The sequence below is a fragment of the Pocillopora damicornis genome, chromosome 13 (assembly GCF_964200805.1).
Source record: "Pocillopora damicornis chromosome 13, jaPocDami1.2, whole genome shotgun sequence".
NCBI lineage: Eukaryota > Metazoa > Cnidaria > Anthozoa > Scleractinia > Pocilloporidae > Pocillopora > Pocillopora damicornis.
Genome location: NC_142682.1, coordinates 4,696,958 through 4,722,693, shown reverse-complemented (window position 1 = coordinate 4,722,693; position 25,736 = coordinate 4,696,958). Strand labels below are relative to the sequence as shown.

At 39.0% G+C, this 25,736-nt stretch overlaps 2 protein-coding genes across 3 annotated transcripts; one reads left to right on the top strand and one right to left on the bottom strand.

Moving 5' to 3' along the window:
* The first annotated feature begins 376 nt into the window (after positions 1-376).
* Positions 377-7,072, top strand: LOC113677921 (carbonic anhydrase 1). Of its 2 annotated transcripts, none has more exons than XM_027194783.2 (8): positions 377-970; positions 1,947-2,138; positions 4,009-4,127; positions 4,544-4,639; positions 5,194-5,259; positions 5,405-5,459; positions 5,876-5,982; positions 6,490-7,072. In XM_027194783.2, exons 1-8 carry the CDS (start codon positions 928-930, stop codon positions 6,799-6,801), a joined length of 990 nt encoding a protein of 329 aa, XP_027050584.2. In that variant the 5' UTR covers positions 377-927; the 3' UTR covers positions 6,802-7,072. The 2 variants fall into 2 exon arrangements, with proteins under 2 accessions (XP_027050584.2, XP_089048719.1); XM_089192593.1 differs by having other exon boundaries at positions 552-865.
* A 1,130-nt stretch (positions 7,073-8,202) lies between these two features.
* LOC113677890 (uncharacterized) lies at positions 8,203-24,621 on the bottom strand. Its single transcript, XM_089192588.1, has 17 exons — positions 24,298-24,621; positions 23,664-23,780; positions 22,338-22,407; positions 21,821-21,869; positions 20,695-20,751; positions 19,870-19,972; positions 19,125-19,191; positions 18,335-18,463; positions 17,756-17,848; positions 17,259-17,381; positions 16,969-17,024; positions 16,677-16,746; positions 16,033-16,431; positions 15,397-15,474; positions 14,518-14,616; positions 14,180-14,342; positions 8,203-13,172 (listed from the first exon to the last, which is right to left on the bottom strand). The coding sequence occupies exons 1-17, from the start codon at positions 24,420-24,422 to the stop codon at positions 8,791-8,793; spliced, it is 6,180 nt and encodes a 2,059-aa protein (XP_089048714.1). The 5' UTR covers positions 24,423-24,621; the 3' UTR covers positions 8,203-8,790.
* Positions 24,622-25,736: the final 1,115 nt, after the last annotated feature.

Here is a 25,736-nt window from a genome sequence, read left to right as displayed (position 1 = left end):
AATTCCATTTAGCTTTTTTTCCATCGGTTCAATTAAGAGAATTTATCTAATTCGCAATGGAATTTTTAGTTTTTTTGACAGAAGCTTTACCAGGCTTACTTTTACATCGCAATTTCAAAGGTAGATTTTAATAACGAAAAAAAATTGTTCATTATCATTCAAGCAATTTTGTCAAAATCGGTTAACTCGCCTACGCCGCCTAAATCATATTTGAAGATAGATATTGTAATTTATTTCTTTTTTCTACTTAAGAGAAACCATTAATTGTTAGCCGAGCGTATTCACTCTCTCTTAGATTCCTGATGCCTGGTGCATGCGGTTTTTTACTTATACGCGACAAATAGAAGATAAAACCGTGATAATTACTATTCTGTCTGGCGTTGCAGTTCACAATCACACTTTTAAAAGCCGTTGAAGTGCTCATATTGAAGTGCCTCAAGTGGACTGTTCTCATAAATATTCCACTTGACGTATTCCATTTGTCAGCTGAAAGCTTTTATTTTGATAAGATTGAGCAATAGAAATATGTGTCGGCGCGATTGTTTTGTTTCCTCTCGCTACACGGACATTTCTCTACATTCGTTAAGCCTATTTGCATTTGTAAGGATAATAACTTTGGTACTCATCTGACCAGTTGGAAAACCACTGGACACAAACTATGTTAAATTCATAATGCCCTCTTGAGTATTGTTTACAAGAATTCAGAAGCAAAGTGCGTTGGCTATTGGACAGATTGGTCACATCTCACGAGAATATTTTCAACCGTACTGCTAAACTTAGATCATCATTAATTCAGAACGGCGCAGAGCAGTTGTCGCAGTCATACGGCCGGAAAAACGCAATTTGAATCGCGTAAGAGAAAAAGGTTCGCTCTTTCTTTTTAAATGAAGCTTCAACGGGGTACATTCTAAAGTATAACGATAAAAAATGTCTCATACATCCTCTTGGAGTTACACTGATAATGAATTCGGTAAGTAATTCAAAATAATTAAACCTGGCTTGTAACCGTCGATTTTTCTTTGAATTTTTATGTATTGTTAAGAATTTTATCCATGTATCATAAGCTAGCGATTAAACACGACCTGCTTTCGTGAATTCACTGTTAATCCAAGGGGAACTGACCGATATTTCCTTCCGAATCAAAATCGTATCACTTCTGTTGTGAGCATGAATTTCTTGGGTATCTCCCCTAGTCATCGCTAAATCTATTTTCGTCCATTTAAAGCTGAAAGTTACATCTGAAGTTCCTTTCTTGAAGAATCAATTTTGGAAAGAAGAAAGTCTTTACATTCTTTTACGTCCAAACTAATTTCAAAACAAACAAAGGGGCAAATAGGATGTTAAGATGTAACTTTGAAACGCTAGAACATCTCGAAATCGATTTTCGTTTATCACATCCTTTGCTAAATCGAAGAAGGTTTAAGTTGGGTTTTGTTATGGTTTTACACCGAAGTTAAATATGCGGTTGAAAGTCCAGTCGAAGCTCTCAGTAAGGGGTGTCGCTGTATTTTATCAATATAACACTATTCAAAGCTGGTTTGAACACACTTCAACTAAGAAACACCGCTAGTTTATATCACATACTAAAAAAAATAGAGCTATAGCATTTATGTTCGATAACAGAATGCTATTTCGAATTGAACGCGTGTCGATAAAAAAATACATGCTCTCGAAAATTTATAGAGTTGACGAGGAAACTATTAATGGCGACATCAGATGTTTTCTTCCACATCGGGAGAGCCCTCATTACGCTTTCTAAATCATGTTTTCCTGCGACTCTTATATTTTTACTCAGCAGGAAAATATTTTTCCAAAACACCTTTAAAATCTTTCTCTTTTTCAATTTGCATATGTATGAACATAAATTCGTAAAGGAAGACACCTAACTTCGGTCTGTGGCCTAAACAATCAAATATTAATCCATAAGGAATAATGCGCTATTTCAGGTCCTCACACTTGGCAGGATCGCTACAAAGTCGCCGAAGGTAATTTGCAGTCTCCGATTAACATCGACACCGAAGCAGCGAAAGGAGACACCATCGTGGAAGCGATTAAGTTCAATTACATGCCCATGAAGAACAGCACCATTACTAATGATGGACGACATTTGCAAATCACATTATCAAGAAATGATTTAGGTAAATTTTAAATCCATCTTATCGTAGCCTTGAGCTGATATGCAAATATAAAACTTACTCCAAATTAGAAGAGCACCAGCCCACAGGATTAATATTGAAATATTGTTATGGCATATTGAAAACATTGAATTACATTCGCCGTTTGTGACTAATTTGCGTAATTGCATGTTCTCAGAGGAGTGCACAAAACATATATCTATATACGAGAACTGAACTAAATCTAAGTGTTTATTTATAGCCGTTATTATTTTCATTTTGACACTATAATTTTTGTATTTCTTTTACGCGACCTGCAAGAAGTTATGTTTCCCGAGGTCAGTCCAAGTCTATTCTATCCTGTAGTAATGAATACACTTATTGTGGCAATCACACAGCTTCAACATCAGTAATGTCAACTTGAGCCGTTCACTTGAAAACTTGCCCCCTTATTTTCCGAGAGGAATGAAAGTGCTTTGAGTAGAACACTGTAATTCTTCGAGAAGTAATACACATTAGATTTAATGAAGAACCAGAACAAATCCGATATACATTCCGTATGCATGATGTTGATTATAAGTAAAATTATTTATGCATTATCATTTAATTTAATTTTTCTTATGGTACATTTTATATATATATATATATAGGACTGAATAAGTTTCTTTGAATCATAAACGACCAGGATTGTATTGCTATTACTACGCGTCAGTGGTTAGACTTATTTCTTAGTTAAGAAGCTCGGAAAATTTACTGAAATGTAGTTTTAAATCGGTGAATCAAAAAATCAAGTTCGTTTAAGATATAAATAACTCTCTCCCTCTTAATTGAGTTGATTAATTGTGATCTGACGGGCGCATGCGTAGGATCTAGTTTCCTTTGAACAGCTTTGACATTTGAAACATAACAGCAAGGAACCACGGATGTAACCTCGGTTTCCACTGAGAAAATTCGAGAACTCCTCTCATGAAATATTGTGAAAAAATAAAGCAGTTCTGGTTCGTTTAATTCCTCCTGAAAATTGCTTTTGCTCTAATCAACGCCTGCCTCTGTTTCAAAACCTAAAAATTACTATCTTTCGGAAATGAGAAAATTGAAGTGTGAAATAGTGTTCTTTATGCCGACTTCTTTACAGGTTCAAATTGAAACAGTTACGAGGGTGTTATTGAAAACAGATAAATTTACTTCAATCTGGCAATCTAAGAAAAATATGAAGCTATTGAAGACGTCTCCCTGTGTGATTTGCACCAATAGCATTCAATATCAAATCGGAAATGAGTTTCCTCAGTATTACCCCACCATGGCACATGATGGCCGCCCTTTACATATTATCAACATTATATTTGCCACTGTGTTAGAACACCCTGATATCAATAATAGTCAAAACAATTATGCAGCTTAAAGCAAAGGTAAATGGTACAGTTCAAGGGGCAGTGTTAACATTGTCTGGATTCCAACCTTGAATGTTGTATGTTAGGAAAGTTAACATCTTAACTTTTTTTCCTCTTGTGTCAAGAACTTTTCTTTCTTTACAAAGCCAACCGAGCCGTTAGATCTTGATTAAGACGAAGAAATTTATTGGATGGAAAGCCACAACTTGAATATTGAAAAACCGCTGCGCTATTCCATATATTAGGATACTTCGTCTGCTTCATTTTTCTCTCGTAAAAGTTTCTCGAGAGTCAGTGAGCCTGCTTTAAAAAGTTTTATCGAGATGATAAATTTTTTTTCCGGTGGAAAAGACCCAGCCACAAACTATGCGCGCTATACCAAAGCTTCTCCCACCACAGTCAGACTTTGAAGGTGTACCATACGAGTGTTGTGACTAATTTTGCAGCAGGTATGCTACTGTAACGTTTTGAGGAAGTTGAAGCATTTTCCCCTCTTTCTTTAGTTGTAACAGGAGGCCCATTGACAGACACATACCAATTGGCTATCATACGCTTCCGCTGGGGTCATGACAACAACTCCGGATCGGAACACGCAATCAATGATCAAAATTATCCATTGGAGGTAATACACTTCACTATTAAAGAGGATGCATCTCCACTTAGTGTTGATTATTCTGAGAAAGGGTTTTTTAAATTTACCTCGCTTTCCATTTCGTCTGCCGTTTTTTTTTCTCTGTGGACTTGCACTTGATTTTAAGAGGTATCTATATCTACCGGACTCCGCTGTCTCCTTATTTGACTATTTGCCTCCGACCCTTTTTATTTTGGTGGTAGGATAAGTCATAGTTTTGCAGACTTATAAGAACGACACCAGTCGCCATATTTTCTTTCTTCTAAACTGTGGCTCGATGAAAGAGCATCGGTGCTAGGAAATCTGAAGGTCTGAGCTTCATTTATTCCCGGGAGACGCAGTTTTTTCTTTGTCTACCACCTGGCAGGACTAACAACATCTCTTTCGTGGCACTCTATTGTGAACAGGTTCAGCTCATCCATTGGAACAAAAAGCTGTACAAAAATATTGGTGAAGCTATGGGAGGAGAAAATGGCTTATGTATCATAGGACTTCTGTACCAGGTAAGGTTATGATTTGTTGAGACGAGTGTTAGATTTGAGGTGCGATCCAAGTCTGCTTGAGACAAAAGACCTTGCGCCAACTTGCAATCGGCTTCTGGTTGAGGGTGCACATTGTTCCTCTGTCTCCCGTTTCGTACGTATGCTAATTGATGCTAATTATGTTCTATCACCTTACCGTTCTTTTGTGTGTAAGTCCACCTTTCAGTTTGTCTGTCTGTCCCAGTGGCGGATCTAGGGAAAGGACCCAAGGGACCCCCCCCCTTAACTCAAGGTCTGGATCCGCTACTTTATCCGTAAGCAAGCTGGTTAGCTGTCTGTCTGTTCACTTGTTTGTCTGCATGCCTGTCTGTATGTATATCTGACCGTTTGTCTGCCTACAAGTGTTTGTTTGCAAACTAACAAGCGACCTCCACCTGAATCTCCGGACCACCTGGCATTATCAAAAACCTTAATCAATCAATATCACAAACACGACTTGATCCTTTGCTATAAGCGCAAATATAGGATACACGAAGTGATGTGAGTTAACCCTATGTGGTATTATTCCATGGCAGGTGTCAGATGATGACAATGAGGGCTTACTGCCAGTTATAAAATTGCTCTCTAGAGAGGAAAATAAGGTAACATGATTTGTATTCGATTTTTAATGGAATGGTAGTGAGGACCATTCGGTCTCCCATCTTGGCGTTCTTCGCCAAATAATCGTTTCATCGTCCACTGTTCTGCCTGTTAACAACTCACACATCGATATTGTTGTATTTACAGGGCTGCTTTTCATTGGAGGTGAAATCTACCATCGATCCAACTTGCTTTATAAAAGGTTTGCTCAAGTTTCAAAATGAAATCTTTATGTCAACTGAGTCATACTTAGCAGCTTCATGAGAAATCAGAGTTTTAATCCTTCACTGATTTCATTTTTACTATAAACTATACATTAAAATGATTCATATATTACTTTTTCAAAGTTTGCTGCTAGTTTTAATTGGAGTCATCAGGTGTACCGGAAACAACCTAAAAAAGGGCAACTCGAAAGGTCGCTGGTTATTTATGGCAAGAGATTATCTCTACTTCTTACTGAAAGTGGAAAAACACAGTTAAACCCTTTCCACAATGTACTTTATGGGATGGCATGATGTGACTGAATAGGATTGTTTTGATCGATTTTACAATCAGCAATTTCTAGAATACCAAAATGATCATTACAACCAGATTTCACACTGGTTATCTTCCCGATAGATATGACATCATACTGGACATATCAAGGCTCGCTCACGACTCCTCCAATGAGTGAGAATGTCACATGGATAATATCAGAAAATATCATGAAAATATCCGAGAAACAGGTCAGTTTATTGCTTTCTATCTGAGCTTTTATTTTATTTATCATGACACTGAACGGACATCGTGAAAAAATGGCAGGTGATAATGCTCAATAAAGCATCCTAAAGATGTTTTTCATAGTGATCCAATCTAATGCCATTTCACTGGCAGGAAGTTCTTTGGTCTGGTAATAATGCCTCGGCATGAGCATTCAAACAAAAATGGAGCCGCGGGGCTTGGGTCAGTTGTTTTACTCAGAGTAAACAAAACATTCCGGTGTAAAACATTTTGATCAAACAAACTAATGAGCAAAAGAAACAGATACGGACTCAATTTACAAAAGAACTTGACAGTCCACAGCCAGATATAAAGGCAATGCAATGGGCTTGCTAAAATGTATCCGCTATCACAATAGGGTTTGCTACCGAAATAAAGTTATGACGAATTTTTTGATACCTTGTTAATTAACCGCCCAGCATAGAGACGTTTAAAGGAAAGGCAAAATTAATCTTTTTTGTCGCTCCTGACAGCTAAGTGCGTTTCGTAATGTTCGCAACAGTTGTGGGGAACTTATGGCTGGTCACTGCAGACCCCTTTGTCCATTGAATGGGCGACCCGTTAGGCTCTGTGTCATGAATAACAATAACAATATCGAGGACCACCAAGAAAATGATGACATTCTCGCTAAGGACTGCGACGATGACAAAGAAAATGAGATTTTGGATGAGAATGCGAATCATAACTGTGACGATAATGGGCCAGATGGGACAGACAAAGGCTACTTTGAGGACATCTACAAGTTGGAAGCGATGGGCGACTATGTCGACCTGGAGGCGCATTAGGTAAGACATTGGTGGTCCATGCAAAGCTGGGTTTATCTATCGAAACAAAACTTGCTGTAAACATAACCTTGTCAACTACATGATATTCAGAAGATCCAATGCAGATAGATTCCTATCATTTATATATGACAATAAATGTTTGTTTAGACAGTCTCAAGGTCATTATTAGTAACTAAGAAAGTAACTGAACGTATCTGAAAGTAACCGTCCCAACCGACTCTGTGAACTAAAGAATACTATTAATAATGAAAATAAAGATGATACGAGCTTAGTGACTGGTTTGTGTAAAGGAAAGCTCCACCATATATTTGCCTTTTGGTATGGTTCAATTTTTTTAAGACAACAGCACTATTGTTCGATATTCTTCGTTGCCTTTCCATCGTATGGTCGAGCTCAGGCTAGAATTTTTCGATGAAACAGCTTTCGCCAGAGGGTAGTATCTTAAGGCGTTTATGAAACTGAATAGATTTGAAATAAAAATCTAGGCTGGGGAAGACGGAGAAGCGATTGATTGCCACTGAAAAGTGGTCGCGTTAGAGCATGTCAGGATGAAATAATCTCAGCATTTTCATTAGCTGAGCTCTTTTTCAAAGGAAAATTTCCTTTAAGCTTATCCAGTACTCGAGTAATCATTTTCATTACTTGGTTATGATGTTCGTGGAAGTCAACAGACGGGTGAAGCAAAATATTGCTTTTCCTGATCCATATCCAGGACTGAATAAAGATTCTGATAAAGCTTCTACTGGAAACAGCAGTTTCCTCTCGTTTAGTATCGAGTATAAACACTATTGGATGAAAATGAAAGAGGGAGAGTCTAATCAAAGAGGCATCGTCTAACAACGAAACTGGCATAATTGACGGTAGTCGCTCGTTTCCAAATGTCTTAAAATAGCCGTCCCTCACAATCGCGTAAAAAGGGATCATTGTCTTAAATCACTTCGTAGATCGGTTCCGATCCGGGTCCTTCTACCGAAGAAAACAAATTTACCACAATAGCATGGCCTGCATTGCTGGCGGTCTGCGATTTTGGAGACGAAGAGACAAATGAATTTATTTTCTCTCCGCCTCCAAAACCGCAGACCACCAGGCGCGCAGGCTACTATTCCAGAAAGTCTTGGATCATTGTCAGTAACTGAGCAACTGCGTGCCTAGCCTCCCCTAACCTAACAACAATCAGCTGATACAAGTTAGAGTTAATGCTGTGTCATGTGAGGGGTAGGGCAATTGCTCAGGTAGGATCCAAAGATTTTACGAAAGTAACAGGAAACGTTTTTTTTCTCTAACACAAGCTTGTGCCTCAATCGAATCAATTCATTCTTTATACATTTCCATTCCTTCATTTAAATGCATATTATATACAGACTTATTTTGTTGTCAATGTTTAGAAAACAATTCCTCCTCTGAACATTTTTTGCCCGGTTTCAAGCGTCTATTTCAATCGAAAAAAATTCATAATAAATAAAAAAAGACCACCAAAAAACTTCAAAATAAAGTATATACAGCTTTGTTGCAAAGGGTTTCGCTGCAACTCAATGAGTTGACGAGTTTAAGCATGGGCGTTGCGGTAACGGCGAACGGCATAAATGTACCCTCATACTACTTAGCTAAAATCTGTGCGTTAAATTCATAGAAAAATAAAATCTCGTGTTCACAGTTAACACAAGTAGCTTAACTTTCGTATAAAAGCGGCTGAAAGCTGACGGCGGGTACTGAATTCTTTGCTTTTTACCATGCGCCATAAACGTCATACCCTACCCTCTTTAATACCAGCCCAAACAAGATAACGTTTCTTGGTGAAACGGCATTATCATGCTTATCAACCGATGGCGTTGTCTGGTAACAGAGTATCGCCATGCACATCGACACTGGAATCGTTTTATCACCACTAATCATACAATTACGGCGAATCCATTTCATAAAAATTATTATATAAAAGAAGGAATTTCTCCTTATTATGTTTGATGCCCTAAAAAACTGATTAACCTGGAACTAATGCCTTCTCAGAGCTCGAATCACTGAATCAATCAATGTTGTAAGAGCATTGGTCTTTATGACCAGAACTTCTACATCCGGGTTATCGGGTTGTTGAAATGAGGTAGCTTTGACAGTGCACAAAATGTCACGATATTGTTCCACCACTTCTTTGACCATGGCAACGACATGGCGGCCATTCCGATCGCATGTATCGTTTAGCATCGAGTAAGTATTCTCACATGACTCAACCACCTTTTCAAGAGAATCTAAAGATGTTTTAACGGCTGACACTACTTGAGGGCTTCCACGTTTGATACTCGATGAAATAACCTTGACATCGCATGCTAAGAATCTCGCATTATTTTGAAAGTTCAACAGCCAGTTTCTGTTTTCGCCGTTCGTTTGTGCATTCAATGCAGTTTTGTTCAAACACAACTCCAACCTATTCATTAAAAAGTTCACCTTCGAGAGGCCTTCCTCGCAAACATGGTAACTCTTCGCTCGAAAAGCTTTTATTTGAAATTCTTCCAATTTGTGAGAGGAATCTTTGGCCACATCGTCATCCAATTGAGAACTCTCCTCGAAAGCAACGCTGCGTCGTTTCGTTCGACCGTTTAAAAAGAAAGAATTACTGTGAGCAGACCAATCTTCACTCAGGGAACGTCGTTCTCGACAAAGTGAAGATGAAGTTAAAGATGCAGATAACGCACTATCACCATCTCGTCGCTCAAAGTAGCCTGACCTTGATTTTTCTACTGAGTCGGAAGAGAGCTTAAATTTCAAGTCTTTATTGAGAGATGTAAGATCCGGACTGGTGTTTGATTCAACGCTACAGTTCAGAGCGTCATCGCAAAATGTCTCGATTAAGGGTTCGCCATTGTCAAAATCTTCGAGATCGAACGAGGGAATTGTGCCAGGGGGAGAAGACTTCGGTAATGGTGGTGGGGGACTATCAGGGAGAGGAGATGGGCTGAACGTACTGTTGCACTTTTCTTGATGATGCTCAGGGTCTGCTTGGTGCTGGTCTGAGCTTTCGTTTCTTTGCTTTAAGAATGTGCTTTCTGGGTCATCTCCAGATATATTTCTGCTAGGGTGTCTTGAATTTCTACAAGATTTGTGTAGAGGCGATGCTGGCTTCACAATCGGCCCATGAAAGTGTACTGCATTTACACAGTTTCCTTCTGATGCTCCAGAAGAATTTCCCGCACAAAAGTTGTTGTTGTCTTTGCAACGGGTCAGTCCATGCAGCCTCTCCGTTGGAGACGTTGTCAAAGTTAAATTTTGCATCCGTGACGTTGAGTATGGTGCAGGCACGTATGGCGATGTGAAAGTAAATAACAAACTCTTCTTCGAAATTAGCTTTTCACGCCGGAGGTTGATCTCAGTCCTGCTTGGATCGTCTTTTTGACCGATTGATGTTGGAGGAGAAGATTTCTGTTGCGAATGCACCATGATTGTTTGGTTACAACTCGGAAGCACTTGGCGTAAAGAATGATCAATGTTTTTCGTAGACGTTACCTCTGGCATGTTAGAACTCTTAACTGGAGATAAATTGGCTATGGATTCCAAACGTCCATTTCCTGGATACCGAGCGCCAGTGGTTGATAACTTACACGTAGCTTTCCCGTCCGTTGGATTTTTGGGTAAACTGACTGTTTTTTCACCCGAAACTGACCAGGACCGGAAGATTCGAGGTTTAGGAGGAACCGGAGGCTTTTGCTTTGAGGGAAATCTTCCGCATTGCTCGATAATTTTCTGAGTACTTTGATCGGAAGCGGGGCTCGCCCCGTGTTCCATTTTTATGCTTTTATCATTTCTCATGGAAATGTCAAGATTTTCCGAACCTTTCACGATGCCCTTGTCGAGAACATCGTCCTGCTTTTGACTATCTTTATCACATTTTAATCTGGTATTCAAATCAAAGAAGGTCGACGGGACACAGGCAGAGGGCGGATCAGGTGAAACATGTGACTCGAATATATGAGACGTGAAAGTTGAAGGAAAGTTCTTGGCGCGAGATTGATTTGATTTGGAAATGTTTTCTTCCGGACTATAAATACTTTCCTTTCTGCTCAAAAGGGCGGGTGATTCTTTCTGAGTCATTGGAAGATCAGCTGCGACCTTTTTTACCTGAAGCTTCTTGTCCTCAGTGAAATTAGTATCGTAGTTTTCAATTGACACCAAACCGTTGGTCTTGGCGAGTTTGTGGTCATCAGTTAAAGAAAGAAATTTTACGTCATCATAATCATCCATCAAACGCTCCAACTCACCGTCACTAAAGTCCAAAGGTGGGGGAGACGCAATCTTGATTCCCGAAATATTCGACAAAATATCGACCGAAGTGGGAGGGAGAGGGACAATTAGGCACATCAGCTCCTCATCTAGTCGACCTCCGTCTGGCGTTGTGGAAAGAGGAGGGGGTGAGACAATGGGAATATCAGTATCCTGGAGCTCAGGCGTTGGAGTGGGTGGGGATGGAATTATCCAGTCGGAAGGAGAGTAGCTCCTATCTACAAAAGTTCCCTTATCGTCCAAGTTCTTAGGTGAGAAACTTTCGTTCGAGAGAATTTCTGCATTTCCCACAATAGTATGTTTAACCAACGCATCACTTAAGTGGCTGGGAACTTCGCTTCCTTTTAACATTTCGGTGGACTTGAAATTCTCAAGAAATTGTTCTTCAGTGTATTGGTCGCAATCCAACGTATACCTCGTCTCAGCAACCAACAATGCATCATTGGAAAAATTGGCAGGAGAAATCTCGCAGATATTCGTTCGGCACGCATGCCTCGAAATGTTTGGAAAAGAAGACGAAGTTTCCTCAACTTTGTTATGAATTTCTCCCCGGCTACTCTTACCGTTCTCTTTGGAATTGACATAACCGCTGTCCTCACTAACTTCTTCGCTTTCGGAGTGTATTTCGGCATTTACTTCATAGGTTTCTTCGAGACTCTCAGAAGAGGCTGTTGACAATTCGTCGCAGTTATCGAGAAAGATAGTTTCATTATCCCTTGAACCGATGTTCGGAGAACTCTCATCTCTCGCACTTAGCACCTTGACGCTCAGCAGTGCTACTCCTCGTTCGGTTTCAGAATTTTCACCGTCTTCATACTGATCTTCTTCAGCCAAAGAGAAATCCACACTATTATTACTCGAGTGCATCAAGTGTCCACTCGGCCGAAAGTATTGTGGAAATAAGGACCACAGAGATTCACCGTCATCTGACGTTGTCGAAACTGTTTCTACCTCGCTTTCCTCAGAAAAATCCAAACTGATATGATGACTGTCTATGCTATCCAATAGATCGTCTTCGTTACCAGCTGCGAATTCGTAGCTATTCAAACTTGAACCAGTCTTCAATTCTAGCTCGTCAAGTCTCTGAACGCTTTCTATAGATTGTACTTCCCTCTCGTAACCGTCGCCACGTTCATTTCCATCACTATCCAAGTCATTCCGTCGTAAAGATAATGTACTTCCTTGCTCAACAGACTCCTGAGAGGTCTTTTTGTCATGGAAATCTACCACATCAATTCCTGTATTGTCGAACTTACTTTCGTCGAAGTCCAAGGCCTTTGAAGGTGATTGCCTTCGGTCACGTAGGGGATCTGTAGCAATAGAAGGGTCGGGCTCTGAAAAAGCAGACCTTGCAATGTTACTGTCGTTTGCTAGCGAGGGCATTTTTGTAGAGGAGTAATCACAAAGAACGTTTTGGTTAATGTCTGTGTGACAAAGACTGCGCTCACTAGACTCAAGGTAAGGACCTAGCTCATTTTCATCAGCTTTGTCGTCCTCAGTGTCAGACGAAATCTCCTCATGTCCCTCTTCAACGTCTATAAACAATCTTTCATCGTGAGTAGAGTTATTCATCTGACTATGATGCAATTTGTCGGAACTATCACTGCGATCTATTGAAACCGTTTCAAAGGCTTTGCTACCTGCATCAGTTACTAGAGCACCAAAACTTTCCTCATCCGGCGAACATTTCAAAATAGAAGAAGCGGGTTCCAAGAGTTTGGGATCTTTATCCAACAGAACTAGACCTGCACTGTCATCCTCGTGTATATCAATGAGATCTTCTTCACCACTATTTACACTCTCCGTTTTTAAAGCATCGTGCTGGGGTGATTCTTGTCCATGGTCAATGTCTATTTTACCGTTTTGTCGCTGACTTGTACTCTCCGATACCACAATGTCCTCCGGTTCGGATTCTTCTGAAATGGCAGTTTCATTAACTTTATATCTAGGCGGGGCGCTTGAAAAGTCAATGAAAGCGTCTTTGTGCTCAGTAAAAGGCTTAGAATTTTCTAGTTGTGGTTTTTTGATGGCACTTGAGATTTGAAAGCGGGAAGGATAAGACCACACGTCAGGGACAACTCGATGTCTTGAGTAGTAGTCTGGCGCTGTAGATTAAATCGAATTAAAAAAAAGAAATTCATTAGCAACACTGAAATAAAATGAACCTTTCTTGACATCAGCTCAAGAATTCGGAAGAAAAACCGAGATATCTGTCAGTCCACACCTATAAATCTGGACGCGGCAGCCTAGAGGTTAGAGCTTTGGACTTTGGGTGTGGTCGATGTGTCGTGTTCTTGTGCAAATCGCTATACCCTCACAGTGCCTTTTTCCGTTCAGGGGTAAAAATGGTTACCGGCGAGTTGTCAAGGATGCCTGATGAGATACTGGACACTAGTATCACATCCATCGCTGGGGGGGGGGGGGGGGGGGGAGAGCCACTGGGCTCGAGTACAGATTTTACTCTTACTTTACACTTGTAAGTCTCTCGCCTTTTGTTAGAAAAATGCACAGGTCAACAAAATTTTAACGCTGGTCTATAAAGTTCATCATTAAGTCTAACTAGACAATAGATATCGTTCGTTGTCGACTGCTACTGATTCTACTCCTGCTTATGCTGATACTAATGCTGCAAAAGCTATTACATTGTTAAGGTAAAATGTCGCACCGCCGACAAAATTCGTCCCGGGTAAAACTGGACGTAATCAACTAAATAAACAAAACCGCGTATAATTTGTCGATCATTTGTCGTAAAAGCTACTACCAACGAATTTGATAATTATCTTTTGTTGTGAAACTCGTTGATATTACAACTTTGAAACGACTTGGGACGAGTCCTGTAAATTGGAGTTTGAATCCATTAGCGAAGTATGCCAGCCGGTCTAAGAACATATCAGGCGCTCAAACGTGTTATTTTCGGCTGTTAACGGAATTTGACTGCTTTGAAATTTTCAGTGCAGATACAAAAGACTAGACAAATGTTTGTCCTGATAAAAATTTTTTCCTTGACTTTGTCGAGACAGGCCTTAACCATTTGATTGCCTACTCGTTAGCATAATTTTCTTTGTTGTTTTCTTTATTTCATAAAATAGATCTGGAATTGTCCGAGACCTACCATCTTTACGAGGGGAGCTCTTTCGGAAACTGAAAGGCCAAGTCTCTTCGTTCTCTACTGGTAACGGTGTGTTACTCGTATTGTCGACATACACCTTGTAGTAACCAGTGATTAGTGCAATCATATCCAAGCAGTCCAAGGTGGTACAGATCAGTTGTAATTTCTGAAAAGGATTAAAGTAATTACTCAAATAAGTTAATAAGTAGGACAATTTGACGAATATTACAAGCCTTGATTTAAGTCAGACTCGCAGAATCAATCGCGCACAACAAATACGCGCAGAAAACGAAAGACGGACAAATTAATGTAATGTATGCATAATATAAAAAGAGTATTACCTTTCCCTCTTGTAGCTTGATCTGTAATAACCGCTTGTTGTCTTCTTCACGGCGAATTGAGAATCCTGTTATCTCTTGAAGTTCAGCCAGCTGACACAACTGTAAATGTAGATCAGTCTTGTTATTTTTACACGACTATTTACCTGCAATTTTGTCAACCGGATGAACCTATTGTTGTGATGTTAGTGATCGTCGTCATGTTGATTATAAGGAGAGTTATTCACATATGTTGGCCATACTTAGGCAGAACAAGCTCAGAAAAAAACTTAAATTGTTCGCATCTCTTGGAAGTCCTTTATTAATTCTTTTGCGTAATTCCCGTGTTTTTTTGCAGTGAATACTCTTACTTCTTATCCAATTGCACAAAGTAGAGTACAAATAACTCGTGTCTAGAGTACAAATATCCTGCAATATCGCGGTACGGTCATTTAGATAGTTGGTTATTTTGTACCGTAAAGAAGCCTGTGAAACCAGTTGGCTACGCGCTTCGCTTCTCTATCCGCTTTGCTTTTCCCGCCTCACGAGAAATGAGCAGAAAGACTCAGCAGAATCAAAGAAGAGCAGTTGGATAATAAATAACTTATTAGACGTTTTGGCGTGCAGTATCGCTGAGTGTTTTTATCAGACAGTTATCACAAAAACAATTACATTTTCAAGTGCATAATTTGCAACTAATAAAATTTGGATTCCAATACCTCGGTTGGCGGCTCTCAGGGCTCTGATTGGATGATATCGTTTTTGATTTTCGATTTTCATCCAGGCTTTAGATCGTTCATTTGAGTAAATATAATAAAGGAAGCCGGAAAAAGAAAAAAAAACCAAAACAAAACAAAGATAAACACACACAAAAAAAGGAAGAACAAAAGGCGATTTACCTACCACATTTACTTTTCCTCTGAGGACTTGACTTACTCCATACTTCAAGTTGATCAGAACGGTGATATGTTGCTTCTTGGCCTTACATTAATAGCATGAGAACATCGATTAAAGTATGTTAAAAATTCTCCCAAACTTATACATTCTTTTCAACCGACAAAAAGCATTACCTCAGCTACAAATCCTGCGTCGACAAAGTCAATGACAAAAAAATTGATATCGATTAAAGCTCTTGTTGTCTATGCACTGACTTTGCAACGCAAAGTTGTGAACACGTCAAAACCTAAAACATGCACAGCAATCTCTCCTTTTAGGATCTTGGTTTTCACTAAACGATCTTACGACCTTCTTTCACGTCGTTTTATTGAGTAAATCGAAAACGCAATCATCCTGAGCAAGACTGGGGATTGTTATTACAACACATACAACACGAGGTGGAATGTAAAATACAACCGTGCAACAGATGCGACGAATAGGCACCAGAAAGTTGCCGTGTTTCTATCGCTCTTACGAGCATTTAATGTACCTACAAGAGCGATAGAATAATAATACTCATACCGTAAAGGGTGACTGTTATTGAATTATCATATATTACCATTCTAACTTTCAACCTGAATTGAACGACAGCTTTCAACAAACCTTTTTTAGACTGGGTCCATCGTTTTCATCATCAAGGAGCTTAGCATCAAAGTATCTCCCGCCATAGGAAAACATTTCAACCGCGAGGTTGAGATAATGCAATTTGCACTGCAGCGAGCTCATATATCTCTCTCCTGGTGAGGCAAGGGTCTCGTTCTGCTTAATCTGCTGATCAAGAGTTTTTCGCAATTCTTTTTCCTTCATGTTGTTTAACAAATCTGACGTGACGAACTTCTCAAGTCCACCGAATTCTTTTTCCACCTGACGAACGGAGATTTTCATCGGTCTTCCTGCGGCAGCTTCCATTGCTTTCTGTTGGATTTGCAGCGCCGCCAGTTTTATGGCCATGTCGTATTTCAGATCCAAGCCGTAGAAACCCTCTACAACTCTGTTGCTTACCTAGGGGTACGATACAGGTAATCATTACATAGTCGGCCCCAAAGGCCTGCAAGATGGCCCCAGTGGAAACATTTTGGGACCAGTCTCACTCTTCGTAGTCTTAAAACACTAAAAGTATTAAATCTTCGTATGCAATTGAAATGGTAGAGATTAAAAGTCGTATGCTTTCCGAGGTTCTTGTGAGATTAAATTAAGTCTTTGCCCTTCCTTTATCATTAAAAGCCTTGAACTCAAAAATAGCTCACCTGGGCATAAAGATATTCGAAGGTGTTTAGATCTTCTGACAGTAGTTCGTCGTTATCTTTAGGAACAAATCTGTTAAAAAAATTACACACACGATAAGTCTTACTGCTCTGTCCCTCTGGGTACATTGGTAACGTACTTACATGCAAGTGCATATCCACAAAAGTACCTTTAGAAAACAGAAAAATTAAGCAAAACCAAACATACAAAAAGCGTCCCGTTCGATAGATTACTCGCATATGAAAAGTTGGGTTTGTCAGTGAAAATGGAATATACGTACAAATCTGTACTCACGCGATGACAAGCTTGCATAAGCAGTTGACACTGCTGCAGTTGCGATTAGTATAAATCTGTTGAAGGAAAATAGTTAGAGAACAAAATTAAATTTGCAACACGAAGTAAATTCTAGGTTTCATGAGACGCTATATGTCGCGTTCATGCATTTGCACTTGATCCAAATATTAAAAAAAATTCATTAAAAATAATGTGAGTTGTCGAATTTCACGGAAAAAAGTTGGTCCGCGTGGCTTGTTGACGCAGTGAAATTATAAGCAAAATATTCACTTCAATAAAATTTTCATTACCTCTGAGATCTTCTCGTAGTTTTGTATGTACGAAATTTGTCCTTTCTTGGGGCCACTGAGAATCAAACTGAAGTGTTCCATTGACTTTATATCGAGCTTTGAGCTAAATGAGCTAAATATTTCCTGCATGAGAACAAACAAACAACTTTAAAACCACTGAGGCCTGAAATTTCCCCTTTTAAGACTAAGATCATATAACATTTCGTGCTAGGAGGACGAAGAGTTTTCTATACGGATCACCCATAAACGAGAGGGAGTATTTCTAATCTGAGTATAGGAGATACCATAGATACAATAACTCCACAAAAAACATTACCGACTTACACGTGCAAGACCGGAGAGGTAGAAAGTAAGAACGTAGACTTCCACTTAAAGATCATTAAGAGCTGAAGATAGCTGTGCGAGTCCAATGGAGATTGTAAAAAATATATATCTCAAGTTGCTACAAGTCCAATGAAGGTTGTAAAAACTTATCTCAAGTTGCTGTGAAGACCTACCTCGACAGTTGTATCGGAGTCGTAACGGAAGGAACGTGTCTGGCCATTTTCTAAGAAGACTTTCAGCACATTCGGGATGAGTGGCACTGAAGACTATCAAAAAAAAAAAAAAAAAAAAAAAGAGGCTAAAATAAGGAAACCACGAGTAGAAACTTGTGGGGCTTGAGACGATGAACTCAAGTCACCCAGGCTATGAACAATGACCTGTCACTTTTTCTACAGGCTCAATTGGCTCAATCGCTCAGAAAATTGTCAGTACCTAAAACTCTTATCCAACAATATTGCGAAACTTTACCACAGATCACATAATTAAACATACGGCTTCTTTAATTTTCGCTTCGAAAAAGAAGCATAATTATGTTAATTTAGGTAACTAGTTACTTAACGATTTTGTTTTCTCTTTCATCCTAAATACTTCTAAATTGTCGACAAGGCCATCAATAAATCCTACAAAGTGCATCAACAGGAAAAAAATTATTGTAACTGTGCCAATAATTTTAGAAGAAAATTTAAAGAAATTTGAAACGGAAACAATTTAAAAATGTAATAAATTTTTTTAACTAAATGAATTTAACTCACCCTTCGAATTGGCTCCATCGGACCAATGACCTGCACCAACGCGGGCTCATCCGCAAAACGTACGGAGACTGGAATTGACCGACGGCGTTCTCTTGTAGTTCGACTCATGAGTGAGGACTTTCGATTGTGCTGAGAAATAGAGGAAGGCTATAAATTAATTCGCGAGACTTTCGCGTTACCTTGAATAGCTAAAAAACAAACTGCGCAGTTAAAGAAGACAGATCTAAAAATTAATTTGCATCAAAAACTATAGAGTTCACGGATATTTTCAGCTTCAAACATGGGTTTGGTGGCCAATTTTGACAAAAACAAACTGCGCAGTTAAAGAAGACAGGTCTAAAAATTAATTTCCATCACAAACTATAGAGTTCACGGACATTTTCAGCTTCAAACATGGGTTTGATGGCCAATTTTGACGATGAGACACTAGGAAATAACGAGTAAACACTGTGGCCTAGTGGTTTGTGTGCTGGACTCTGGATCGAAAGATCTCTTGGCTCCAGACCTGGCTGCGTTAATGTGCTGTGTTCTTAGGCGAAATCTCTTCCATCACGGAGCCTCTTTCCACCCAGTAGTATAAATAGGTACCGGTGAATTGGCCAGGAAGCCTGATGAAATACACCTGGGAGTAGGTCGGGTAACCTTGCGATTGAATAGTATCTCATCCCAGGTAGAGTAGTAATACTCCTTATCGCTTCATGCTACGGAAACCGGAATAAAGTCCAGATGGATGGGTAACTTGGCTCGAGTACAGACTCTACCTTTACCTCTTTACTTCATTCGTACAAACCTGGTTTCTGGTATCCTGTACATCTTCACTCGCCACCACTTCGATTTCAATGCGATCAGTCGCACTTCTGCACAAACAAGATATGCAAACACCAAAACCTTACAAGTACTCTCAGTTTTACAGCGTAAAACTATATCTTCAGCCGATGTTGTAATTTTTAATGCAAAATGTGCAAAAACGGGAATTTGGAATAACACCAACATTGTTAATTTTATCCTGTTTGCTTGCAATACGCATGTAAGGGGTTCATTTTCGGGACACACGGGAGCCTTAAGGCGAAAATTAAGTAGACGCTGGTACAAAAGCCCAAACGCTTTAAAGAGCGAGCTCCTGTTGGCTTCATCATTTTCTACTATTACGTACGTAAGACGACTCTCACAGCACCTCTCTCCAAATAGGATTGTGATAAAGTATTAACACACCGTCAGGTAAATCTGCGAATTATTCAGGGGAAAGGCGGAAAATAGACATGTCTCGCATGAAGTGGGAGTACATGCACTACTTTACGAAATACTCGTAGTTCTTCTGTTCAGTGAAAACCCAAATATGCTCGGGCGACCAAGGCAACTTGTTACTGTTGTGCAGAGCTTTGCCCGATAAAAGAAAACGTTCAACCATAACCACAAGCTAACAAATAGACCGAGCGAACACTAAACTGTGGTTTCTCTGATTACTTTATTTCACCTCCGAGACAAAAATTTCATTGAGAACACCTCCTCATCATAAACAAGCTAGCATAGCTTACTTTATAAGACTGATGACATCAGCTTGAGCAGCGGATCTGACGTCTTTCTCATTCACCTTCAGAATCTGATCATTGGCAAAAAGCTTGTCGTGGGATGGGCCATCTGAAAGAATGGAAAATCAAAATCAGCCATTAAAGCATTAACCTTTCATACCCTAACATCAGTATGCATATTCTCCATACTTTTCTCTACACACTTCCTAAGGTGCTGACAATGAGAATTTGTTCAACAATCAAGAACTTCTCTAGTTTGTAATCATTTCCTTTATTTGTGCGACCTTAGCAAGTGATAATTGTAAGGAGAAGTTAATTGCGATTCAAAGGGTTAACAGAGTGCTTAAGAATATTTTGACCAGAATATGAGTACACTCAGTTAAAAATTGGATACTCCAAGCGTCCATCAAGCACCATTCACATCGAGATGGAACATGCATATGTGCATTTCATTACCAGTCTCCGCATTTTCTGATCTGTTGAACAATTTAGCAAAAAAACAAAAACCTATCGCACTATTCTAGTTCTGGATTCATTTAAAAAGGTTTTGGTTAAATCTTGATAATTTTAGATTAGCAACCGTGGAAATACCCGCGCAGTGACTAACCAATCTGCGCTACTTAGTCTTTAGGCTATCAAGTGAACCTTAAAAAGCATTAGCTTGGCTAAGCATCTACAGAAGGATGAGACGCAGTGGCCCGGTACAAAAGATGACTGGGTCTCCGTGGTGTGTTCCTGAACAAAGTACCTCACTCTTACAATGCCTCTCTACCCAGTCTTCCGAGAGTAAGAAATAAGTGGCTACATACCGATAAGGAAAACATGACTTACTTGGTGTAACGGAGCGTATAACGACCGGCTTTTCACTCCCAGCAACAAAACCAAACCCTGAAGAATGAAAGAGACATAACTTTCTTCACGATCATGCAATTAATCCTTTAACTCCCAAGATCTGATTGTCAATTCTCCCCTCCATCTTCTAAACATTTCCTTGTAAATAAGTTACAAGAGTTTGGTGTCAGATCGAGATAACAACTTCAATCTGATAAGTTTGAATATTCTCATGACCTTTTTGCTGAATAATGTTTAGATATCAAAGGGAGAAGTTACTTGTTAATCACTTCTGGGAGTTAAAGGGTTAAGCAAAACAGTTTCTTTGCTGTGACACAAACTTTTAACAGCTACAATGTGTGAATAGCTTGTATTACGTACTACAATTCAATCACCCTTGATAACAAATCTAACTGCTAGGTTGAGGGCTGTTTTCTCTTAGTTTTAATACAAATATATGATACTAATATTACTTATGATTGACAAAAATATCTCTTGCCATAACCCAACTGAGTACAGTTCTATTGTTTCTAGAAGACTTGTAGATATCAAAACAATCATTTTAGATTAATCTAACTTCTAAAATATTGGCCAGAATGCACATAATGTATTCAAACTAGAAAATACTAATGATTAAAATTGAATCACTTAATTATCAGAGTATAGCTGGTAATTTAGTGTTAACAACTGGGTTGAAAACATAAAAAGGGTAAAAAAGCTGACATTTCGAGCGTTAACACTAAATTACCTGCAATATACTGTATCTCCTTGAAAAAACACTCGTGCTTCAATGAGCACCTCCTACCTCTGGGCCATAATATCAAACAAGCACCCCTCACATTTTTGGAAGAGCTTCTACCCTGGGAACTTAACCCCAACCCCCCTGCCACCACCCCCCCCCCCCCACTCCCTGCCTTAACTCAGGAAAGGAATCAGGGGATTAACTAGTCAAAAATCACCAACCAGATTTAAAGAACAACTTAACAAAACAGCCCCAGAAGAAGCACTCTATTTATACTTGCACATTCCTCTGACTGCCCTCCCCCCCCCCATCAAATTAAATCACACATGATAGCAAATTATCACTTACTATAATGTTATAGCAACATGAATTAGTTTATTGTACCTATTTTAGCATCTCTCACAAGCTCAATTCTCCTAGCTTGAGGCAGTGTCTGATCAAAACACAAAATAACATATTTAATTGCACTTGCATATTATATAGTATAAGCGTCCTAGACCCTTCAGGTTTACCCTTGAAGACACATCATGATATTATTAAACCTAAGGTGCAAGTTTTGAGTGAAATTATTCTGTAATTATCATGGGGCTTGTCTTTGATCACATAAAATCAAACACTAACAAAAATTTCAGGAATCTAATTTTAAGATCATTGTGGTTCCCTGCTTTTAAAATGTTCTTGAGCAACTCTGGACTAAAAAAATTTGGAGATCTTAAATTCAACCCACATTCAATTGTAATTATAGAAAATGAGATGAGACATTTTGATGTTATTTGCCTTAGTGACAATCATCCTTACTCCTTTGAATTTAACAAAATGAACACACCCCCAATTACATGTGCAATTACACAGTGCTCTTACACTGTGTTTATATTAAATTTAAGCATGAAGAAATATTCACCATCTTAACATGAGTTGCCTGATCAGCCTCTGATCTTGGGTCTTCTCTAGTTGTTGCCCTTGTCACATGACTGATAAAAAAACACAAATTACTTGTTAAATTTTGTTAGGAGATGAAATTTCTTTGTTGTTCTCACTATAGAGTCACTCTCCGATGTTGATCGCAACATTTTGACTGCAATACTGCTAGTCTTCACCAAACGATGAGGTTGATTGTTTACATGTTGCTATTTGTAGCACGTTGGCACGCTATTATTGTTGCATTTCAAGCTCGTCATTATTCCTGTTGTTAGATGGTGTTCCGTCATAGGTCCTCAGAAGTCCTTAAAGGTCCTCATAAGTTGAAACATTGCAATCAACATCAAAAAGTGACTCTATCATGAGACAAATGGACAAAGTTCATCTCCTTTCTTACACCACCATGAACAATAAACACATGTTTTAATGGAATTTGTTCTTTCCTTTTTTTCCCTTTGTATTTCATTTCATTGCTGTCATTGTTACTACCATTCATCATGATTACTACAGCTGCATAATCTGAAAAGAGTCAGAGGCTATCAAATTTGAAAAAAAAAAAAATTTTTTTGTGGATTTTTTACTCAGCAGTACAAGCTGCTGCCTGCTATTGCTGTCAATTTAATTCACCTTTAGCCATTATCATAGTTCTGATAATTACCTACCCTCCCCTTCCCCATTGATCATGAGGCCACTGCTTCCATTCCCCTAGCCCACCCCCCTCTTCAAAAAAAACAAAACAAAACAGAGAGGAGACAAGTAAAATTCACTTCGGTTTTACCGCAAAAGCAATAATTGTCTCTGTTAATATTAGAAACCGAGGCAGTGTTCCACGGATGAATGAGTCTCGCTTTAAAGTAATGCAATATAACAATTCGAAGCCTCATCAAACAATATTTATCAGAACTAAATCAAATCTGGCGCCTGTGTCTGAAGTTTACATAATCTAATGTATTATCGCATCGATCGGAGATTCGAACTTGGCTCAGAGTTCCAATCCACTGTTCGTGCAAGATAATTCGATGTTAGCATTTTCCTTAAAGATTACATTGGATTAATTACCGCGACACAATATAAAATCACTTGCATATCGCTCAAAAGTTAATGCGATTTAAAGCTACGCGAAGACCGGTTCAAAATAACAAAGACTATTATATATTCGTTCACGCGGCAAATGCAATAAACTCTGTCTCGCAATGTTTACCCAAATATAAATACACCTGTCGTTTCCCCGCAAATATGATGCGAACGGGGTGGTTTAAATCAAAGATACAAAAGTTTAAGTTAACCATCTCGCGTTTTGGTTACGTACTTTATATAGTATTTCCTGTCGTGGTCATCCAGAGCCGCCTCCCAACCGTAGGGAAGACCAAGTTTACTCGTCCAAAATTCTGGTGGTGGAAACCAGTGCGATGATCGAGTGCGCTGACTGTAAAAATGGAATCAAATCAAAATTAACCATTTGTTGTCAACGCATGTATAATAAATTTCACTCCTGTGTGTTGAAGTAGATGTGAATAAGCGGACAAACATCGATATGGAAGAGTATTTCGGTGTCTCTAAGGGTCGTATCTATTCAATAAACACAGGCGCTTAAGTTAAGACTTAAGAGTACAAGTGATCTATTTACATGGAGCGAAGTAGTGATGTAAATCTCGAGCACGAATTATCAGCGAAGAATACATGCGTATAAACTTAAAAATACCCAACGGAACCGATCAAATGTATACTATCTGTCTCTCAGAGAAAAAAAAAATTCGCTACGCCTTATAATATTCTTATCGAAACTAAGTATTGCTGTAAATATAATTGAAATAAGAAATCGGAAAATGTGATTATACCTGGTCGTGTGATTAGATTCTTTAGAAATAGCTCGTTAATTTTTTCGCTTCCAGAAAGTTCTGCCCAACTACAGAATTCTAAAATCAGTCTATGTGAATACTTACTTGACAAAATATATCCTTTGACCCGTTGTCGAAATCGCTTTCCATTCTGGAGACAATTGTTTGCCGTATAAAAGCAGCGACGGCGAAGCCTTGTCGCTGTTCGCTGATTCATTACTAACGGCCATTGGACAATAACAACCAAACAGGACACGGACCCCTACGAGCTATTTTCATGACTGCTAAACAAACTACCAAATACTATAGTATCTGGAAATATTGATGAATTTTTTAGTCTTCAATGCAAAACTAGAGTCATTTCGCCGATTTACAGGCGCAATTTTCATTACACGATCGTGATTTTCTCACGAGAAGGGAGGACTGTTTATCGCAACATTGGAACCGCTGACCAATATCAAGTAAGTCTCTGATTGGCTGATTTCGTGTCCTAACACCTGTGCCTGGGAAAATCCCTTTGTAAGTGAAAATGACAAAAATGTTACCTCGTGTCGATATTTATAACAGTTTACAAATATATTTCAATTTTGAGTGTGTCGTAGATTCTTCGAGAACGATATTTATTTAACAACTATTCACCGAAGTGGGGGTGGCTGGTGGTGGATATTTACCGAGCCGCCGAAAAATTGTTTCTTTACTAACCAAAACAGTGAGATAATACAGCACAAAGAAATGATTCATGCGACAATTACAACGTTTTCGGGAGCAAGTCCCGCGAGCATTAGGGAAGTAAAAAGCAAAGTATTTGCGAAGTTTGAGTAGCCAATCAGAATCAGCGTTTAGCGCTATCCACTATATTATGAAAGGTACTACCTTCCCATGAAAATTATTACGTTCCGGTACCACTTCAAAATTATCTTTGGAATAATTCAACCACAAAGATGCCTCTTTGATAGTAAAAAAAAATAATTGCCAGGATCAAAGCAGAGATAATGCAGGCACGAAACCATGGTATTAATTCCAGTGATTCGCAGATTTATACAGTTAAGTTATTTATTCAATCGTCAATCCATTCATAATTATCTTCATCAATCTCCCCCGCTGTTTTCTCTAGCTGCCTGTATGTATTAATTGGCTTGTAATCAATCATTGCACAACTTTCGAAAAAAGCTACAAAGGATTATGTTCTAAGAGAATCTTGAGGTCCTTTCCACTGTTCAGTTCCTAAATTCCAAGATAACCCAACCTCCTTCTCAAGGTCTCTTGACGGGAAAATGAGACTCCCGTGAGTTCCTGGGGACGAAATTGAGATCAAGACTTTGTTGACATCAAATAGATATTAGAAGTCGCGTCAACCATGCTTTAAAATCTCTCTATGGTTCGATACTCGCAATTTCAGCTAATTTAAAGCCATTGTGTCTTGCAACTTGACTATTTTTCCCCTTCCCCCTTGGTATTCGTCTTTTGCATTCACGTGCTATGCACATAATCTGATCAATCGTGTTGGCAGACCTTGACCTCGACATTTTGGTTGGCGTGGAAAC